Here is a 17,773-nt window from a genome sequence, read left to right on the forward strand (position 1 = left end):
GTCCATAAGTGTTCTATTGATAATTTACATAAAGTGCTTGGATAAGGACTGGCCCTTTCTCAGGAGTAAGTAGCATGGAGTATATAAACCAAAAATCTGTTTCTTTGGGTGAAATACATTTTTAGTTTCTTGAGACTTTTGCCTCAATACGCAAAAGTGCAGTTTCAATTTGATTTAGTATTTCTAATGCCATTTGCTAAATCCTTTACTTTTCTAGCCTTAACTAATGCATTTCAGCATTTCAAGCTACTCTTCAGCAAGCTAGATCCTGCCTTGCTTATGCACAATTGCAGTTGAACTGTGTGAGAGTTCCTGCTTCTAAAGAAGCAGACATTTCAGTCCTGACTTGTGTCAAGCATTTTTCCATCTTCCAACATGCTTGATGCCAAAATACAATGCCACATCTGTAAGTGAACAAAAAGAGCACTCACTATATCCTTCATTTTAATTCCACTCTCACGAAAAAGCTCCTGATTCTAATATATACATTCACCCAATATTACTTCCTATATCAGTTGCTTGCATGAAGTACTTCTTTTCTTTCTAAGTTTCTGCTATGTCTAGTATTTTTTATTTCTAGCAGAGCATACCAATCTGGCAAATGAATACTAGCAACGTTCAGTTCAGTCTCCTGTAAGAAAGGGCTTTTGCTTGTCTGCAGCCTCATTAAGGCTTTGTACCTGACAACTGTCTCATCTGCATGCAAAACATTTATATCCAGATATATCTGTCAAGGAAAGCCTAACACTCTAAGCATTAGTTTTAAGACACACAGACTTGTAGTATCCAAATCCCAACCAAATAATTTCACTGCTTCTGCCTTCCCAGGTACTTAGTGGACTGGTAAAGTTTACAATCAACTGAGTATTTTGAAAAATCCAGGGTCCTGGCCATTTCATGTAAATAAAAACTGTATTATTCTTTCAATGGTGGTGGAATTTTAGTCTAGTGTTCATGGCTGAAGCTCCTGTGGTCCAAGGTATGCGTTGTGCCTCCATGTCTGGTTGTTGTTCCCCATGCGCTTTAGTCATATTTAGGTGATTTTGATTGAATGCAGTTTGCAAAGTCTGTTGGGACTTTTTGGGATGAAAAGCACTTTATAAATGTAAAATATTTTATTATTACAGCTGCTTCCAAGAGAGAAGCTGTGTTTAGCTGAACATTCGGAAAGAAAATTTACAGGAATTTATTAGAAACTTTAATTTTATTTCCAAACCACACTCGCTAGAGATTCAAACTATTTGTCTTGAATTGTACCTGCCAAATTTTGATGACATGAAATTCCCCCTCCCCATTTAAAAGAGAGGGATTGACCACAGTCATACTGCAGACATTAAAGTAACCTGCATTATTAGGTTTTCTCCACATTCCAATCTATCTGCCTTAGGGTATTAAACCCTACTTTCATCTCCGTGAGGTTCAGTATTGCCAAATCCGAGCCATAAGGCCATGTCTAGACTACAAACTGAAAAGTGGGTTTGACTGCACATATGGGCACCCTAAGCCACACGTCCCACAATTTTTCCATCTCTACTTTTGTACATAGCCCACTCACAGCTTGGTTTTAAATAATTTACACTGTTACAAAGAAAACCAACCTCCCCAGTACTAGCTGATGAACCATTACTATGATTGATTTTGCCTGGGCACAGGCCAGGCAGGCTGCCTGAACAAAAGCCTGGCCCACACAAAGCCACTGAGTATAATCAGTGTTTCTGAGTGTAGTGAGAGTTTTTTCACCTCCTGGCACTCGTCTAAATAACGCCTCGGTATTAGTTTAAGGGTCTGTGGTGTGAATTATGGGAGCGTTAGGTCTTGAGAATATTTCTCAAGATCCACACATGCCTGACAGTAGAGATGCAAATCCTGGACATAAAAAGCATTGTAATGGTCCCAAAATAATGTGAGTAGATTAATGAGATATTTTCAAGTACACCGCCATCTTTTGATGCTGGAGCCCAAACCAATTAAGGTTCAAGATACAGTCTGAACTTTTACCATGCAAAGATTATGTGTGCCACAAAGCTGAAGGTTAGATTTGGAGAGCAAACTCAGTGTTCCTGCTCCTCAGATGTTTTGCTGAAGGTAATAAGGCAAACAATGAATGACTTCAATCCTCTGCAACACCTCTAGCCAAAAAGGACCTTAATAACCAAGAGTAATCCTGAAGTATGATTATATTAAGCACCCTCTGTATTCCTGGGCCTGTCTTCTTCCTTTAATCTTTCTGTGTGGGATAATTAAGATATTTTCAAGTTCTTTCAGGTATTGTAGTCTCACAAAGTGTGATAAGTCTTAAATGGTGACGTGGTATTAAGTCACTGCTACATTACCTATTGTATCAAAATAAAGAACAGTTAGTAATACAAAAAGGACCCAAATGGAAATGGGAGGATTCCCAAGCCTCTCTTTCAAGGACAGTCCCAGATTTTTTATAGTGGCATTACTGCATGTGGCATGAGGTTCAAATTGGAGCCTCAGTGTTGAATGTCCATAGGAAGAAATGCAGATTGGGGGGAAGGATATGATACATTCACTGATGACCTCAAAGCAGACTACACTTCTATCAGGAAGAATGAAAAAAATCCTCCCTCAGATGTTTGGAATGAGTGCTTGAGAAGGACTGCCATCACATAATTAGCACAAGTGCGCTGACACTAGTAATAAACATTAAGTAATGGAAACACTGAAAAGATGTAAACTATTTTAACAAGCTGGATAAATCAAAATTTTTATAACCATGCCATTCATAAATATGATGTTTCTTTTTAACATGGAAATGTGAATCTAATGCTAACTAAGCAAAAGCCAGTAAAAAGACCATACTGATTGCTGCCTATAGACAGTTAAAATTCATATTGGCCTTTGAGTCCAAACTGGTTATGTAAGAGCTTTCTGGGCTGGTGGTGACAGGCCATTGCTGTATTTACATTGTAGACACTGAAATCTCATGTGCCACCTACTGGAAAGATGTTTTGGGTTATTTTAAAGTGCACGCTCGGAACACAGATTATCAGAACTTGGCCAGCTCCTCTCTTGGTGAGTGTTTTACTGCATGGAGGCTCTAAACACAACTCCCTGTGAGATGATTGAAGGATTTCCATTGACTTCAGCAAGGTTCAGATTGGATCCCTAATGCTGAAGCAAAAAGCATGCGTGGCTCTTCCTTGTGACAGTTTAGAAAACAAATTACCTAACTTAAACAGTTTATTTTTGAAGGTGTTTTCTAGAATGTACAATAAAATTCATTGCCATACATTCCTCTGTCCTTAGTAACCATCATATCCTTTCATTTTTGTTTATACTTGTTGACTGAATTAATAGTAATAAAACATCAACTTTCCTCACTTTAAAACAGAGAAAGTCATTAATGAATAAATTGGCTCCAGCACTTCAGTTTTAGGGTTTCTTTTTTTAATAGACCTTATACTGATACTATGTTGACAAGAATTATGGATTGGGTTGACCAGAACAAAACACTTTATTCTGCGTAAGAGATCCTCTTTTCTGTTCTCTATATTATTTGTTAGAAGGAGCAAAAGAGATCTATTCTATGCACAATTTATAAGAGGCTACATTTGTAAATGTGGAACAGTTCAAGTAAGAAGCAGATGTGAAACTTTGTATCAGCTAGAGTGGGCAAAACTTCACATTTCAGGTAGGCATTTGAGCTATAACATTCACTGACATCCTCTACACCTATAAAATAAAAAAATTATGCTATAACTTCTTAAACATATAGAAGCAATTTTTAACTAGTTTTCCTTTATGTGATTTGCGTAAAGTAAGAAAGCTATCATAGATATGGTGCTTCACTGTTGTGAGGAGCTCTACAGCAAAAGGTACTTTCATGAATCCTAGAAATTTGTAAAATTCTTTTTCACAAATTATTTTGTATAAATGGGTGCAAAATGCATTGCCACCTACTAGTTAAGAGAATCTCCTCAGAATTCCAAATTTATAACATTTGTCCCCAGATTGCCTCCTGGACCTTCCTGATCTACTGGCTCTTTCTTGACATTGTGCAAGTATGCAGCTTTTATAGGTACTTCAAATGCTTTTCCTTCCTTGAAAATTCAATAGTGCAAAAAAATCTCTGGAGAGATACGCTCCCAGTCCTCTGTCTCCTCTCTTGGTTGCTAAATGTGCTTCCCGCACAGAGGAGCCAGGGGGGCAGACACGGGAATTGTTGTTATCACACCTCTCATGATCCAACAGCTTGCCAGAGTTTGCAATAGAAAAAGAAAAGGAGGGAGTCGGCATGGGGCGCTAATTCCATTCAGCTGTGCAAGAGGTGGATGGAAATGAGCATCTGTGATGCAAAACTCTGAAGGGAGGCTGGAAGACAAGATTTCATCATCCTACCCTCCTAAGAGGTAGCAAAGGTAGCATGTAATGAGAAAAACAAAAATTAAACAAAATACCGTCTCTTACTGGCTGTTCATACCGAGGTGGCTTGATATATCCAGCTCTACAAAGGAAATAGACATCTCCAAGACTTTCAGGAGGCCAGTCTGGTTACCATCATGGAAGAATCAGGCCAGGGATTTTCACCTGCAGGATTTTCCATTTACAGTAAAAATTGTTTTGTTGTTCTAATCAGGCAGGCATGAATATGTGAGATGAGAGCTACATTTTAGATGAAAACTCCAAGAAGGAAGGACACTACTCTGGTTTTCTTCAGAGTGAAAATTTATTGGAAATATTCCTCCTGAAAAACAAACTCAGATGTTGACAGTTATGAAAGCTTTATTTGTCTAACGTTTCCATGCTAGGATACATTTTAGAAAAGCAACTCTTTGAAAAGCTTTGAAGAATTGCAGAAAGGCCAAGTGAACAAACAGAATGTTCTTTCATTTCCTCTCTTGAATACTGTTTATAAGTCATCTAAACCAGTTTGTCATTCCAAAGACTAAAGACTGAAGTCCCAAAATAAATGTCGCTCACAACAACCATGCTTTGCATTGGAAAAAGAATGTCTTCATTGCCTGAAGGTTACAGGCATAAATAGTGGCAAGGTTTTGAATATTGGGTAACATGCATTTGTTGCTGAGCCTATTTAGTTCCTGGACAGCGATGTGAGGTGCAACAGTGACAAGAGGTACTGTTATGGCCAGTTTTGAGCAGTATGGACAAAGTTTAGTCTTCAGAGAAGTAATTTTAAAATAATCATTGCTGATTATCTCTGCTGACAGCAGCCTCGTTGTTTTGTAACCATATAACTTTAACTACATTTTAATTCAAAGTGCTAATCTGTTGTGATCATATAGATATATAGAGCATTAGATGAAAACTGAAATCCCACTGCACTTCAGGCTAGAAGATTGTTTTGCTTAAAATTCTGTGATTAAGCAAATACAGCTAATAATTACTTATTACCATGAAGGCATACTAAGTAACTTCTAAGCTTAGATAAAATGAGATAAATAATCCTTTAAAACCTAAGGCAGGGATTATCCTGCTGCTGTTGAACTGCCACTATTAAAAGTCAAGATTAATCAAAGAAAAAATAAAAATAGTAACATCTGGTTAGATTTTTTTCTTTCTCTGAAGTTTCTTCTGTAAGGAGTTTCAGAATGTGAACATTTTTTTCTGACTTGGATTGAAGAAAAGATTTTGAAATCTTGACATTTATGGCTGCAAAGAATTGCTGTTCTTGTTCTTCCCTGAAGTGTTTTGATATTAAATTTTACATAGAACCTGGGGAATGGGTGGAATGTACTGAATATTCATTCCCACCTCTCAACTTCATGTCAATAACATTTTTCACACTCTTCACCAAACAGACTGCGCATGTGTTTCTCTGTATTATATTTGTGAGTGACATGACTCAACTGCAACAACAAAATGTTCTCACTGTAAAAATGCCTAAAAACTATTAGGCACTTAGCCTTAGAATTTTGGAAACTTGACTCTCTGTGTGGATTTTGCCACCCTATTAGTTAAGGTTGTATTGTAGTCAGAGTAAGTTTTACTAAGCTTTAGTTCAGCAAAAATGTAATTCTAAAAGAGATTCTAGAGCATTCCACTGAGCTCACAATCAGCTCTTCCTGTTATGTTTTCTTTTTACATGTGAATTCAAGGTAATTAAAATTGCTGGAAAGGAAGTCTGGAATGGGCTGTAGTGTCTGTGTAGTCAGATGATACTTGGTTCTGTGTCTTAATTTCATTTAGACTGATTCATTCCTTTATTGCATGAAACAGTTTGGGACTTAAAAGAGAATTAGATGACTGAAACTAACTTCTGGTAGGAAGGAAATACTCTCCATAGCCGAGAGTAAAAACCAACACATCAAGATAGATCCTTTGAGACAGAGACAGATTTGTTTAAAACTGTGTCTGGGGTGATAATGTGAAAACATTTGCTGGATTATAGGAGATCCCACATGTGCAAATAAGAACTTCTCAGAACTGTACACATGCATCATAATATTGGACGGATTAAATTTAACAAAATAAGCTCTATACACTTTGATCAATTACATTGTGGTTTATGGGTTAAAAGTGAAGCCCTGATACTGAGTGTGTGGTAAATCTGTGAATTTGTTGTGCAGGATGGGCCATTTCTGTCTCTTGGCAGGGAAAGGATTACACAGTATTACAGTTATTAAAATTCTAATTTGGGGCCAGGTTTTGCCCTCAGGAACTTCCTTAATTTCAGCAGGGAGTTGTGCATGTTTATCTGATTGAAGAATTTGGACACTATCATTCTTGGTGAAGGCAACTTTTTCTTTAGCAAGAATGTGCACTAGTCAAATCTAAAATCTGAACTAGCAGGGATAAGTTTCCTACCAGGAGACAAATGTCAGTAACTGTTCTGTTTTGATAACGTAAAGTGATTTCCTTGTAAAGGGAGTGGGAGATGGAGCAGAAGGAAGGAAAGAGGGATCTTCTTCCAGATACCTTGTAGGCTTGTTTTTAAATTATGACTTTGGATCTAACAACAGGTTTGGCAAGTGTTTGCCTAGGAAATCCTGACATGGTGCCAGATTTTCTTAGCTGGTTTGTAGTAGTGTGCATTTTTTAAATACACTGTAATCAGTTCAGACCACATAATTAGAAACACAAAGCAGTTTACTGAAACATAGTGATATATTAAGAGTTCAGTTAATTACACATAAAGAAACAAGTCAGACTTCAAAACCTTTACTCAGTTTCTGTTTTATTTGCAACTGGGGACTGCTGATGGGACTTTGCCTATTTAACATTGAGTAGGAGTTTCAGAATTTTAACCTGAGGGTAAAATTTTCAAAAGCATTTAAGTGACTTGCTCACTGAAAATCAATAGGACTTTCACTCCTTAGGGCAACACTTTACAAAGTATGTAGATACCAAAGTCCAGTTGACTTCAGTGTCTATGTGTAGTTAAAAAAAAAAAATCCATCTTTCCTGCCCTAAATTTCCTTAAAATAGAAGTGTAACATTTCAGTGTCATCTAAGAGTTTCTGAAAATGTTATCACAAATGGACAGGCTGTTATTCTTTTTTTTTTTTCATTTGTAAAACGTTTTGTTACTCTTTCTTCTTCAACACATGCAGAAATCATAAAATACATTTTGGATGATAAGCCACATTGTCTTCAAACTTGTCTTAAAATCTTACTGCAAATGTTCAAGAAGAGTTCTTCACTCTACTGTAAATTTTCCTAGAACTTAAAAAAACAAAAAAAGATATTTCTCCCTTTTCAGTCTATTTAATGTCTTTTTTGATAAAAGTGATAAATTACCTCCTTTGAAGCCACAGTTTGACCTAAATTATTCCGTCTGTGTTATGTATAAGAGCAAGCAGAAAAAAAATAAAACTGTAATATGGCATCTACGGGAGATGAAGAAGACCGAAATCAGAACTAATTAGTCATTCTTATTAATGAGAATATATGTTATGTTTTCCATTGAATCTCTCAAGTGTAATTTGCTAAAAAATGAAAAAGTGTCAGTACATAAAAACCTCAGTATTCAAAAAATCTTTGGTTTTAGAATTTGCAGCATGGGAGGGTATCTTGGTTCTTGAACAAGTTTTCTGTATGAGCTTTAAAACTATGCTAACTTGTTGCACAACAGCTTACAAGTTCTCAACAGTTGCGTTTATTACCATTTTACCTCACTTTCAGACAAGTTCTCTTATCAAGCTCCAAATCACGTTTTATGCACCTTTGAAGTACATTACTAATATACTTATTGCTTAACAGAAAATAGCCTGACAGTCATTTCTGTTTTAAGGTGCAAAGTAATAAATGTCAATTTATTTTTTGCAGTCATTTATCTGAGCCTGTGCTTACTCTCAAAGTATCTGGCTTTGGAACAAGATAGAAGTGCAGTGCTCTAATGGTCTTCTTCTTGGAACTAACAATAAAAATACAAACCCAAATTTTGAACCTTTCTTTCCATGATGCCTTCATTCTACTTGTGGCCTTTTTCTGTCATTATTAAAACAGAGCAGGCCTATGTTTTATGAAAACTTGAGAATTCCTTCTTTTTTTTGTGCATGTTCAGTGATCATGTGGTTCGCAAGGCTCTCTGGAAGTCATTTGTACTTGTCAGTGCATACTCTTCTATTCCCTGTGGCTGTTTTGTGCTGCTAGACAGGTGTGTGCACTCTGCACAAAACTTTGCCCTTTGGACATCATTAGAGTGTCTAAGAAACATGGAGAATGGGATCCTGACAGACTTATAAATGACCACAAAGAAGGGAATTCTCTTTTGGGATCTTTACGGAACGTGTGCCTTATATTATTCCACATCCATTGAGAGAGTGTGGTTTTTCCATCACAGAAAATGGAAAATGCAAGATTTAAGGTGCAGATAACTCTGGATACCATTCTCTCTGAAGAGTGATGGATGGCTTTATCACTGTGTTTAAGGTTCACTCAGAAGCAAGGCTGTTAAGATAGGAGGAGCAGTTAAGTTGAAAAAAGCATGCAGTTATATGTAGCACTTTATTCCTGGGTACATGTACAAACATTTAAATTAATCTAGTTAATGGGTTTCTGCCCTGTGCCTTCTCCACAGTCACTTTTCAAGCATCTGACTAAACAAGGGCCTTTACACTATGCCAAGAAGCAGAACAAAGCTCTCGTGTATCCTTGGGAGTAGTGAAATCCAGACTCCTGGACCCTTCATACTGAGCATTCAACCTCTCCAGACACTCAGGTATAGTCAGTATGCCCTGGCTGATCTTAAGCATCATAATGGAAGATAAAGGAGAGAGAATTTATTGCCTAGGACTCAAAGCACATAGAGTTTTATAGATCAATAAGAACATCCTGAGTTATGCCCGGAGGCAAAAAGGAAGCCAGTACAGACTTCAAAGACCTTGTGTAATGTATTCCTTATGGCCAATATTTCAGATTAAGCAGAGCAATGTTCTACACAAGACATCGAATTTGACTAGAATGAGAACAGATTATACATTGTATAAGTCTATTTTGGAGGCTACAAGGATTAGAGCCTTCACCTTTGAGAACTTATCACAACATCTAACTAATGATAGCAAAATATATTTTAAGTCTGGGAACTCATTCTGAGCTAAGCAAGAAACACCTTTTGATTCTGAAGTTCACTGAGAAAGAATAACCAAATTTGTCTGATCAGAATTCCTTCAAGCAACTTCCAATCTCTCTCAGGGAGACTCAGAAAAAGTGAAAGACTGCAATCTCTAGGTTTGATAAAGAAAGTATAAATCAAATTAACTGACAAACTCCTCAGAAGCCTGCTTACCTGTCAAAGCAGGGAGGCTGACAGTACTGACCAAGAAACTGAAATCACAATATTTTCATATAATATTTGTAACAAGTGGAAAATAAAAGTAAAAATAAAATAATGTCTACTCTGTGTCTAGTGCTCAGAAAAAAACAAATGAGGTAATCTGTATTATCTTTCCTACGGCAAATTCAGGGCCAACCTTTTCCTTTACAAAGGCTGTAAGGAGCTTTTCTTGAGGTCTTCCTTCTCCAAGTGACAAGACCAAGAGATGTACGTGACAAACTTAATGGTTTCGTGTAGACTAAATTTGAAAGGATGATTATTAACTTTCATTGAAACCTGAAAAGGTTGAGGCCTAGCAAGCTCCTTGTAGACCCAGCCCTATAACGACTCCAAAGTCCCATTCATTTTCCCTGTGAGAAGATTATATGCCTTATTTCAAAGAAAACAGCTCACAAGGAAACTTCTGACTTTCTTAAGTCTTGTCTAATGTGGGGAAATCTCTCTACTAGGAAGAGGTCTCCTGACTGGTATACACAGGTACTGTGGATAACTGAAAAATTGGTTCCATGCTTTTAATTACAGTGGCTCAGTTCAGCACAGAGACTATCCTGCAGGGAAGGTGAGATGTGTAAAGATCTGTATGATCTGTGAATATGAGAAAAAATGAAGTAGGACTTGAACATCACCAAGGTTCACTGCTGTTGAAAAAAAAAAAGCTCAAATATTAATGACCTGTAATGTACATATCTTTTTTGATCATTTGCTTAAGAATTTTTTTTCTTTTTTTTAAGGGAAGGTAAAATGCCTGTCTTTGCTTCTGTGGTTAGATTAGATGTTCCATGAGAGTGGAACTTGGAGTTTTGTAAGGGGCTAGCAGTGATCCCACTCCTCCATACATTACTCCTCTGAAAGATCTCACTCTGCCTTGCAACATTCTTGTTATTCCAGAACTGGGTTGGGCTAGTCATAATAGATGCAGGCAATCAACTCAACTTCCCCACACACAGCTCTGCCAGTAAAACTCACTTCACCTTGCAACACTCCTGTTTTTCCTGCGTCTTTTAAGCAAAAGCTATCAGTGTGGCACTCACTGTGGATCTGTCCTTACTCCTGCTGAAATCCAGGATAACTTTCTTAGTGATCCAAGAGGAAAGTGTTGCTGATATAGACAAATGTCTGCTTGTGACTAGGGTGAAACAAAGTTGTCTTCCCTGAATGAATGAGATTTTGATCCTGGCAGTAGATGTAACTAACCTGTGTTCCACTTCTGATTTTATTACAGCAATAAAATCCAGTGTGACTTTAGATATCAACTCAGTTACAGAGAATGTGAGATTAGAGTCTAACCTTTACATAGTATGGCCTTCTGCAAGGCTGTAATTTTTCTCAGGAAAAAGGTTAGTTTCTAGTTAGAACACTAGAGTCTTCAGTGTTGATCGCTGTTTTATTTATATTGAAAATCTATAGAGCATTCACCATGATGCAGACAAGCATTGGCCTAGTGGTAAATCCCAGTTTACACTGGTGTGTGTATCTGGGCCATGTAATTTTATGTAAAATCAAGTAAGTGTGTGACACAATAAAATAGTATGTCAAAGTAAGGATTATTTTCCTGAAATTTTGAAAAAAGATTTGCATGTGTTCTCTTTGTTTCCTTTGTCACATGAAATAATACATTAAAATATAAGAATGCTCTAGGCAATGTACAAAACTAAAAAAGACTACTTTGGTGAATGAACATGGTGAGAGGCTACGAATATGGATATGTTTGTACTAAGGAGCCTAGAGGAGATACTTTTTATGTGTGGTGATACAGAAATACATACTTATAACTCTGCATACCAGGGAGAGAATATTCCCCTAAACCAAGTACTTTCTCTTGCAGTACTCCCTGTTGATCAAAGCTGCATAATTTAAAGCATCTAGAGGCAGATTTAAATTATTCACAATATTTTTTTAAATTATCTTGGCATATTGCAGACAGTATTTGTGTAACTAGCAGTCTTCTGTAAGTTCTATAAATTTTTGCATCCTTATAGATGCATCCTATCAGCTCAGTTTGAGAAGAGGGTACCTAACTTTGCATAGAAGGGGCAGGAGAGACTCGTTCTGACGCTGTGTTAGTCACATCACGCGAAAGTGCCAGGCACGCAGGACCATAGGGAATGGCAGGGTAGAGCCGGCAGTCTCTAGGTCTCAGCCCGAATGCTGCTGCGTGCTGGTGCCTAAGAGTTTTCTGATACCCTCTAAAGCCCCAAATAGGAATCCTGCAATTAGTGCATCTAACTCCTCCTTTACTGCAGGCTTCTCTCCTATTGGTGAAAGGTCTTCGCAGCTCATGTAGGGACCCCACCCCTTTTGTGGGTTTTCATTCTGAAGCTATCCACAACTTTACACCTGAATGAATGCCAAACCTCTCTGAATATATAAAGGAAAGCTTCAAGAGCAATTTCAGTTACACAGAAGAAGCAGAAGGAAAAGATTTCATCCAGCTCTGTCAGACAGAGACTGAACCAGCCATGCTTCTCCCTGCCATTCACTTCTATGGCTTTCTCCTGGCTTGCATCTTCACGAGAAGCTCCTTGGCTTTCAAGAACGATGCCACAGAGATACTTTATTCCCACGTTGTTAAACCCGCTGCGGCGAGCCCAAGCAGCAACAGTACATTGAATCAAGCTAGGAACGGAGGAAGGCACTACACCAGCACTGGATCCGACCGTAACAGTGAGTATCCCACCGGCGGCACTTCCACCGCAGCCCTGGGCGGCAGCCCCGCCTGGCCCGGCCCCGGGAGCGGGAGCGGAGCCCCTCGGAGCTGCGCATCCCGTGGCAGCGCCCCGGCCCCCCCACCCCCCTGCCCGAGCGCGGCGCTCCAGAGAACCGGCGCCTGGGGGAAGCCGGGCCACGGGGAGATGCTGCTGGTTCCCGGCCGGGATCTGCCTCGCCGGGCGGCCCCCGAGCCAGCCGCCCTCCCACCCCCGTGCTGGGAAGTCCTGTAGGACCGGCTCTCTCGGGCAGGTTACTTCCTGAGGGAGGTTCATCCAGGAATGCAGGGTTTATGGGTTATCCGGCAGGGAAGTGAGATAAAGGAAAAAGAGAGAGAGGCATTTCCAGAGCGCTCTCTTTTTTAACTCACCTCCAACTGCGGGCAGGGGAGGTGTCTGGGCTACTTTTCAAGTGCAATAAAAAACTCTGAATTTTGTTCCCGCTGTTTAGTTTTACTTCCTGCTTTAGCACTTACCCGCTTAACACCTCCAGCAAAAGTAAACAAATCAGCTCGTAATTTACCTATGATCTCTGCTCTAACTTGCCTTTTTTATATCCAGTCTTTCCCTTCTGAGTTTTATGTATATATGTCAGATACGTGCAGATCTGGAAACCTGCTGACTTTATCTGTTCCCTCCCTCCCCCTTCTTAAAATGAAAGAAATCCAAATAGAGAAACACACGCACATCAACCCACAGCAACTTGATAAAAATAGAGTCATCCCTAGAAAGTGAAGGTAACAAGTGACACCGGTACCTTTCAGCTAAGCCAGGTGTGTCAGCTTCTATGAATGCTAAGGGTTTAAATGCACAGGAAACATCTCATCATTATGAGATTACTGGAACAGCCCAGTAGGTATTCATTGTCACTGAGCTGTCACTGGTGAAAAGCTGAGCCAGGGAAGACAGAAAAACAGAAGGAAAGACAAACTTAGAGCTGTGACCAGCTGCTTCCAGGTACATTCCTGAGTGCAGCTGCCAGAAGGCAGGTTTCAATCTTTTCTGCAAAGCAGGCATTAGAGCAGCCCTGTCAATAGTCCCTAGGATCAGCCTGCAGATTTACAGTCCCTCTGCCTGCCCACCCTGAGACACAGACGACAGGGTGAAGCAATCTTAACGCAGTGCCTCAGTTCAGAACTTGCTTCCAAAAATCCAAGTAGAAACAGAAGCAGCCTGTAGCTGTGATATGTAGATGTACCTTCAAAGCCTTTTATGATTCACTCTGAAATGTTTCTAGTAATTACTTCTATTTTAAAAGCGTTAGTTAATTGCATTGTGTGTAGAATCTGTGCCGTAATTGTCCTTCGGAAAGAGGGAGAGCACAGCCAGTAAAGATTGCTTATTAAAATTAAGCACACTGTGGGCGTTTATTTCAAAGTGTAATTACTGAAATAAACAGTTGTGTTTATTGCAGGCTGCAGAGCTGCACATATAGACGGGTACAAACATGCCTGTATGAGAAGCTCTGCATGTTGAGTCTGTCAGCTGCCTGAGAGAATTTGCAGGATCCTCTATGTTACATATAATATACACACTACTACAGTTACAAAGATGGTGTTCTCTTGAGGGCAAAACGACCCCTCTGAAATTGTTACTGCTAATCATTCATAGACAGAACCCCATTCTGTGGTAACTTCAGCTGTTACCACTTCTGCAGTGTCTGCTTGGAACTGCAGAGTTCATGGGAGACTCAGTCCACTGTAACCATGGAATGAGAAGAAACACACTATTTGAAATTCATTTAAAAACACTTCAACTGTTTCCAAAGCACTGTTTTCCCCCTTGCTAATGATCCAACATGATTGTTATAAATATCACAGAGCAGATTCCCTAGACTAAGAACAAGCAGGAAACATTTCTTCCCTTGGGGCATTTTTTCCTCTTCTAAAAGGTATGTCCCTGAGAAGAAGGATAGAGAATAAAATTGCCTCTTCTACCACAACTGCTGAAGTGCATGTCATTAGGATTTTTTTATGCTGTGGTATTATCCAGAGATACCATCAGCACTTGAGGCCCTTGTGATGGGGGACACAACAGTAAAGAGATGCCCTGTAAAGATTACAGCCTACTTTAACTTCTGCAAAACATACCTGATTAATGTGAAAATGACTGGTTAAGAAAATCACTCCATTCTGAATATCAATGTTTCTTGTTCTGTGCATTCTGCAGATCGCGTTCAAGTTGGTTGTCGAGAACTGAGATCTACCAAGTACATCTCAGATGGCCAGTGCACCAGCATTAATCCCCTGAAGGAACTGGTGTGTGCTGGTGAATGCCTCCCTTTGCCACTGCTCCCCAACTGGATTGGAGGAGGTTACGGAACCAAGTACTGGAGCAGGCGGAGCTCGCAAGAGTGGAGGTGTGTCAATGACAAAACTCGCACTCAGAGGATCCAGCTTCAGTGCCAGGATGGAAGTATAAGAACCTACAAAATAACTGTGGTCACGGCCTGCAAGTGCAAGCGATACACCAGGCAGCACAATGAGTCCAGCCACAACTTCGAGGGAACCTCTCAAGCAAAACCCATCCAGCACCACAAAGAAAGGAAAAGAGCCAGTAAATCCAGCAAGCATAGTACAAGTTAGAAGTCAGACATTCTCTGCTCTCTCATCTCTCTCTCCTTGTGCCAAAATTGAACTCACCTGTAACCATTTGCTTTACCATTCTGACTGCTTAAAGACAAGTCTGCCATTGCTGTGTTCTCAGTTGACACTCCATGCTTACTGCTTTGACCAAAATCAAAAGGGGCATTCTCAGCATACGGACCTTCTGGGTGATTTTCCAAATGCTCAAAATGGGGAATAATACAAGCCTTCCAAAACCACACTATAAACTTTTACATTTTCTCCAGCCATGGAAGAAAAGAAAATTTGCCAAGAGTATTCACTGAAGTCAATTTTGTAAAATGATGCTTTGTTGTGTGTTTTCCTGAGAACAGTTACCACATCTATTGCCTTTTATATCATGTTTTATGATCTTCTGACAACAGCTTAAAAATACACCACCTTGTATCTGCTTTCAGATTAATTCTAACAAAAAGTGCTTTGCATGCTCACCTTTCTCTTATCTCAGTATACCAAAAATTAAAATATGCATGGCAGCAATCAAAAAGTAAAGCTGAACAAACTATTTATTTGTTGTTGTAATTATTTAATGAGCTTTTATGTGTGTTATATCCCTTCAAAATTTCCTTATGTTTATAGCTTTTCATATGTATCAAAGTATTTTCCTATGATTTGGGGCTGGATTAGAACATACATTTTGTAGATAATGTAAAATAGACATTTTAGCATTCTTGGTATATATATTTTAATTTTGAACATTCATAGACTTAGGTGTTATTTTGACATAGCAACATAAAAACTGTATTTTTCATTCTTCACCCTGTATTATTTTTGTTTAAAAAGTGTGCAATCAAAAGACAAATATGACTTCCTTTCAAATTCATTGGTTTCTTTTTTTTTTTTTTACAAAAAATAAACACTGCTAAAAAACTGTATTGTCTGGCTCTCTATGAAAATGCACACATTTTAACCAGTCACAATACTTAAAAAAAGGGAGATTATTTGGTTTTAAAAAGTCTATCCATGAAATTTAACATTGAAACAATCTTTCTGGATATAAAAATCTTATATGACCGTTTAACAGATGGTGCTTATTGGTCCAAGCCAGGTTCTTATTTAACAATTCTCAAGCTCTACATTTCAGAAGAAGTGTATGTTTGAGAAGTTTTACAAGCTAGTGAGACATCACCATTTTTTTTCTTTTCATTAGTGATGATCAAGTCAGAATAATGGTATAAATTACATATGGTTTCATTTTTTCCACAGAACCAATAGAGTCCGGCACATTTATCCGCAAATTCTTATAGAATGTATCAGAAAATTAGTAATTAATCTACCTTTCAACACATAGTGCCATGAATCACCTGTTCTTAATCTTTCAAGCTATATTTAAACACTGGGCAAGATTCCACCATGGGATTCTGCTGTTCTTAAATCATTAACTTTTACAATCCATTTGAACCCAAAGTAAAAATTACAGAAGAGGAGAGTGCCTGATAAGGTCTCACACAAGCTCTCTTTGACTTTTTTTTTATCTCATCCTATTTTGCATTTTAATTCCAAAAGATTCATCATGAAGTTCTTGGCAGAGATCTTGGTCATTAAGAACTGTTTGAAAATCACTGCTGCTGCCTGACTTGACTTACTGAATCCTAAATTTTATCGACAAAATGCAATGATTTTTCCTCAAAGTTACTTGCAAGAATTCACTTTAAAATTTGCCATATGTAAAAGAGATATATACTTTTAAATTAAATTTTAAGTGATCCACATGATAGCACAGTTAAAAAACCCCATTGCATTAATGACCTAGTTGTTTCAAATTCAGTTTTGTGACTGTGAAAATATTAAAATGATGAGACCAGAGACCATTTATACTTAAATTCTCTGATCTTAAAGGTGCTTCTTTTAAGCATAAAAGGAGAGATGATAAATAAAGGAGTTAGCAAGGAGAGAACTGAAATTACATTGCTTCTAGGCATATCAGTCCAGCAGACTCACAGATTTATTATTTTTTTATTTTAACAGACATTATAGTCTCGTTCAATCATTTCACGACAGAAGAATTTTTCCCAAATGCCAAACATCTATCTATTCTTAAATTGTTATCCAGCTACTTATTCAAGATGATAAAGCACAAAAGATTGAGATAATGGACCAAAATTTAACCAATTTCAAGGCCAATAGTCACTAAAAATCAGTAAAGCTGCCCTACCTGTTCTGTGCTTAACTTCCAGAAATAAGAATGGTGAAAAAAACTGCATATCTTGCTCATAACTCTTCTGCAGTCAGTGAAGTTGGACTGTAGGAACAAAATATACATTTGACAGGAGTTTGCATTTAGAAATAGAGATTATAACTTCTATATTGCCTTTTTACACAGAACTACTCAAAGGCGAATAATCTGACACACTTCTGCTAAAATGACTTTGTGAAATTTTGCTGGACATGCTGTAGAAAGACCACAGGGCCCATCTCTACGTCCAGCATATTTGGGGGAACGTGAGGGAAGCCAGCAGGAGCTGTGTCCATCAGCAGCAACTTAACTTTGATGTGCTGCCTGAGTTAGCTAAGATCTCTTCTTTGGCCATGAGGGGCCTTTTGTGGGAGAGATCTGCAGGGAAGCAGCACTAGAAATCTGTTCATATAGAATTTTCTGAAGCAATAATGTTACTCTGTGATGCAGCTTGTAGCTCTGAATGCTTCAATGTGGCCTAAACAATCTGCTTTCTGTTTCATCC

The 17,773-nt window shown here is 38.4% G+C and overlaps 1 protein-coding gene across 1 annotated transcript; it reads left to right on the forward strand.

The window, feature by feature from the left end:
- The first annotated feature begins 12,043 nt into the window (after positions 1-12,043).
- SOSTDC1 (sclerostin domain containing 1) lies at positions 12,044-15,963 on the forward strand. Its single transcript, XM_032110547.1, has 2 exons — positions 12,044-12,427; positions 14,638-15,963. The coding sequence occupies exons 1-2, from the start codon at positions 12,109-12,111 to the stop codon at positions 15,051-15,053; spliced, it is 735 nt and encodes a 244-aa protein (XP_031966438.1). The 5' UTR covers positions 12,044-12,108; the 3' UTR covers positions 15,054-15,963.
- Positions 15,964-17,773: the final 1,810 nt, after the last annotated feature.

Source organism: Corvus moneduloides, chromosome 1 (genome assembly GCF_009650955.1).
Source record: "Corvus moneduloides isolate bCorMon1 chromosome 1, bCorMon1.pri, whole genome shotgun sequence".
Taxonomy (NCBI): Eukaryota; Metazoa; Chordata; class Aves; order Passeriformes; family Corvidae; genus Corvus; species Corvus moneduloides.

What these genes read in the sequence shown, in the direction of transcription:
- SOSTDC1 (XM_032110547.1), top strand. Translation starts at nt 12,109, where the DNA reads ATGCCAAACCTCTCTGAATATATAAAGGAAAGCTTCAAGAGCAATTTC. An exon ending in CACTGGATCCGACCGTAACA is followed by an intron (nt 12,428 to 14,637) that starts GTGAGTATCCCA and finishes TGCATTCTGCAG; the next exon opens with ATCGCGTTCAAGTTGGTTGT.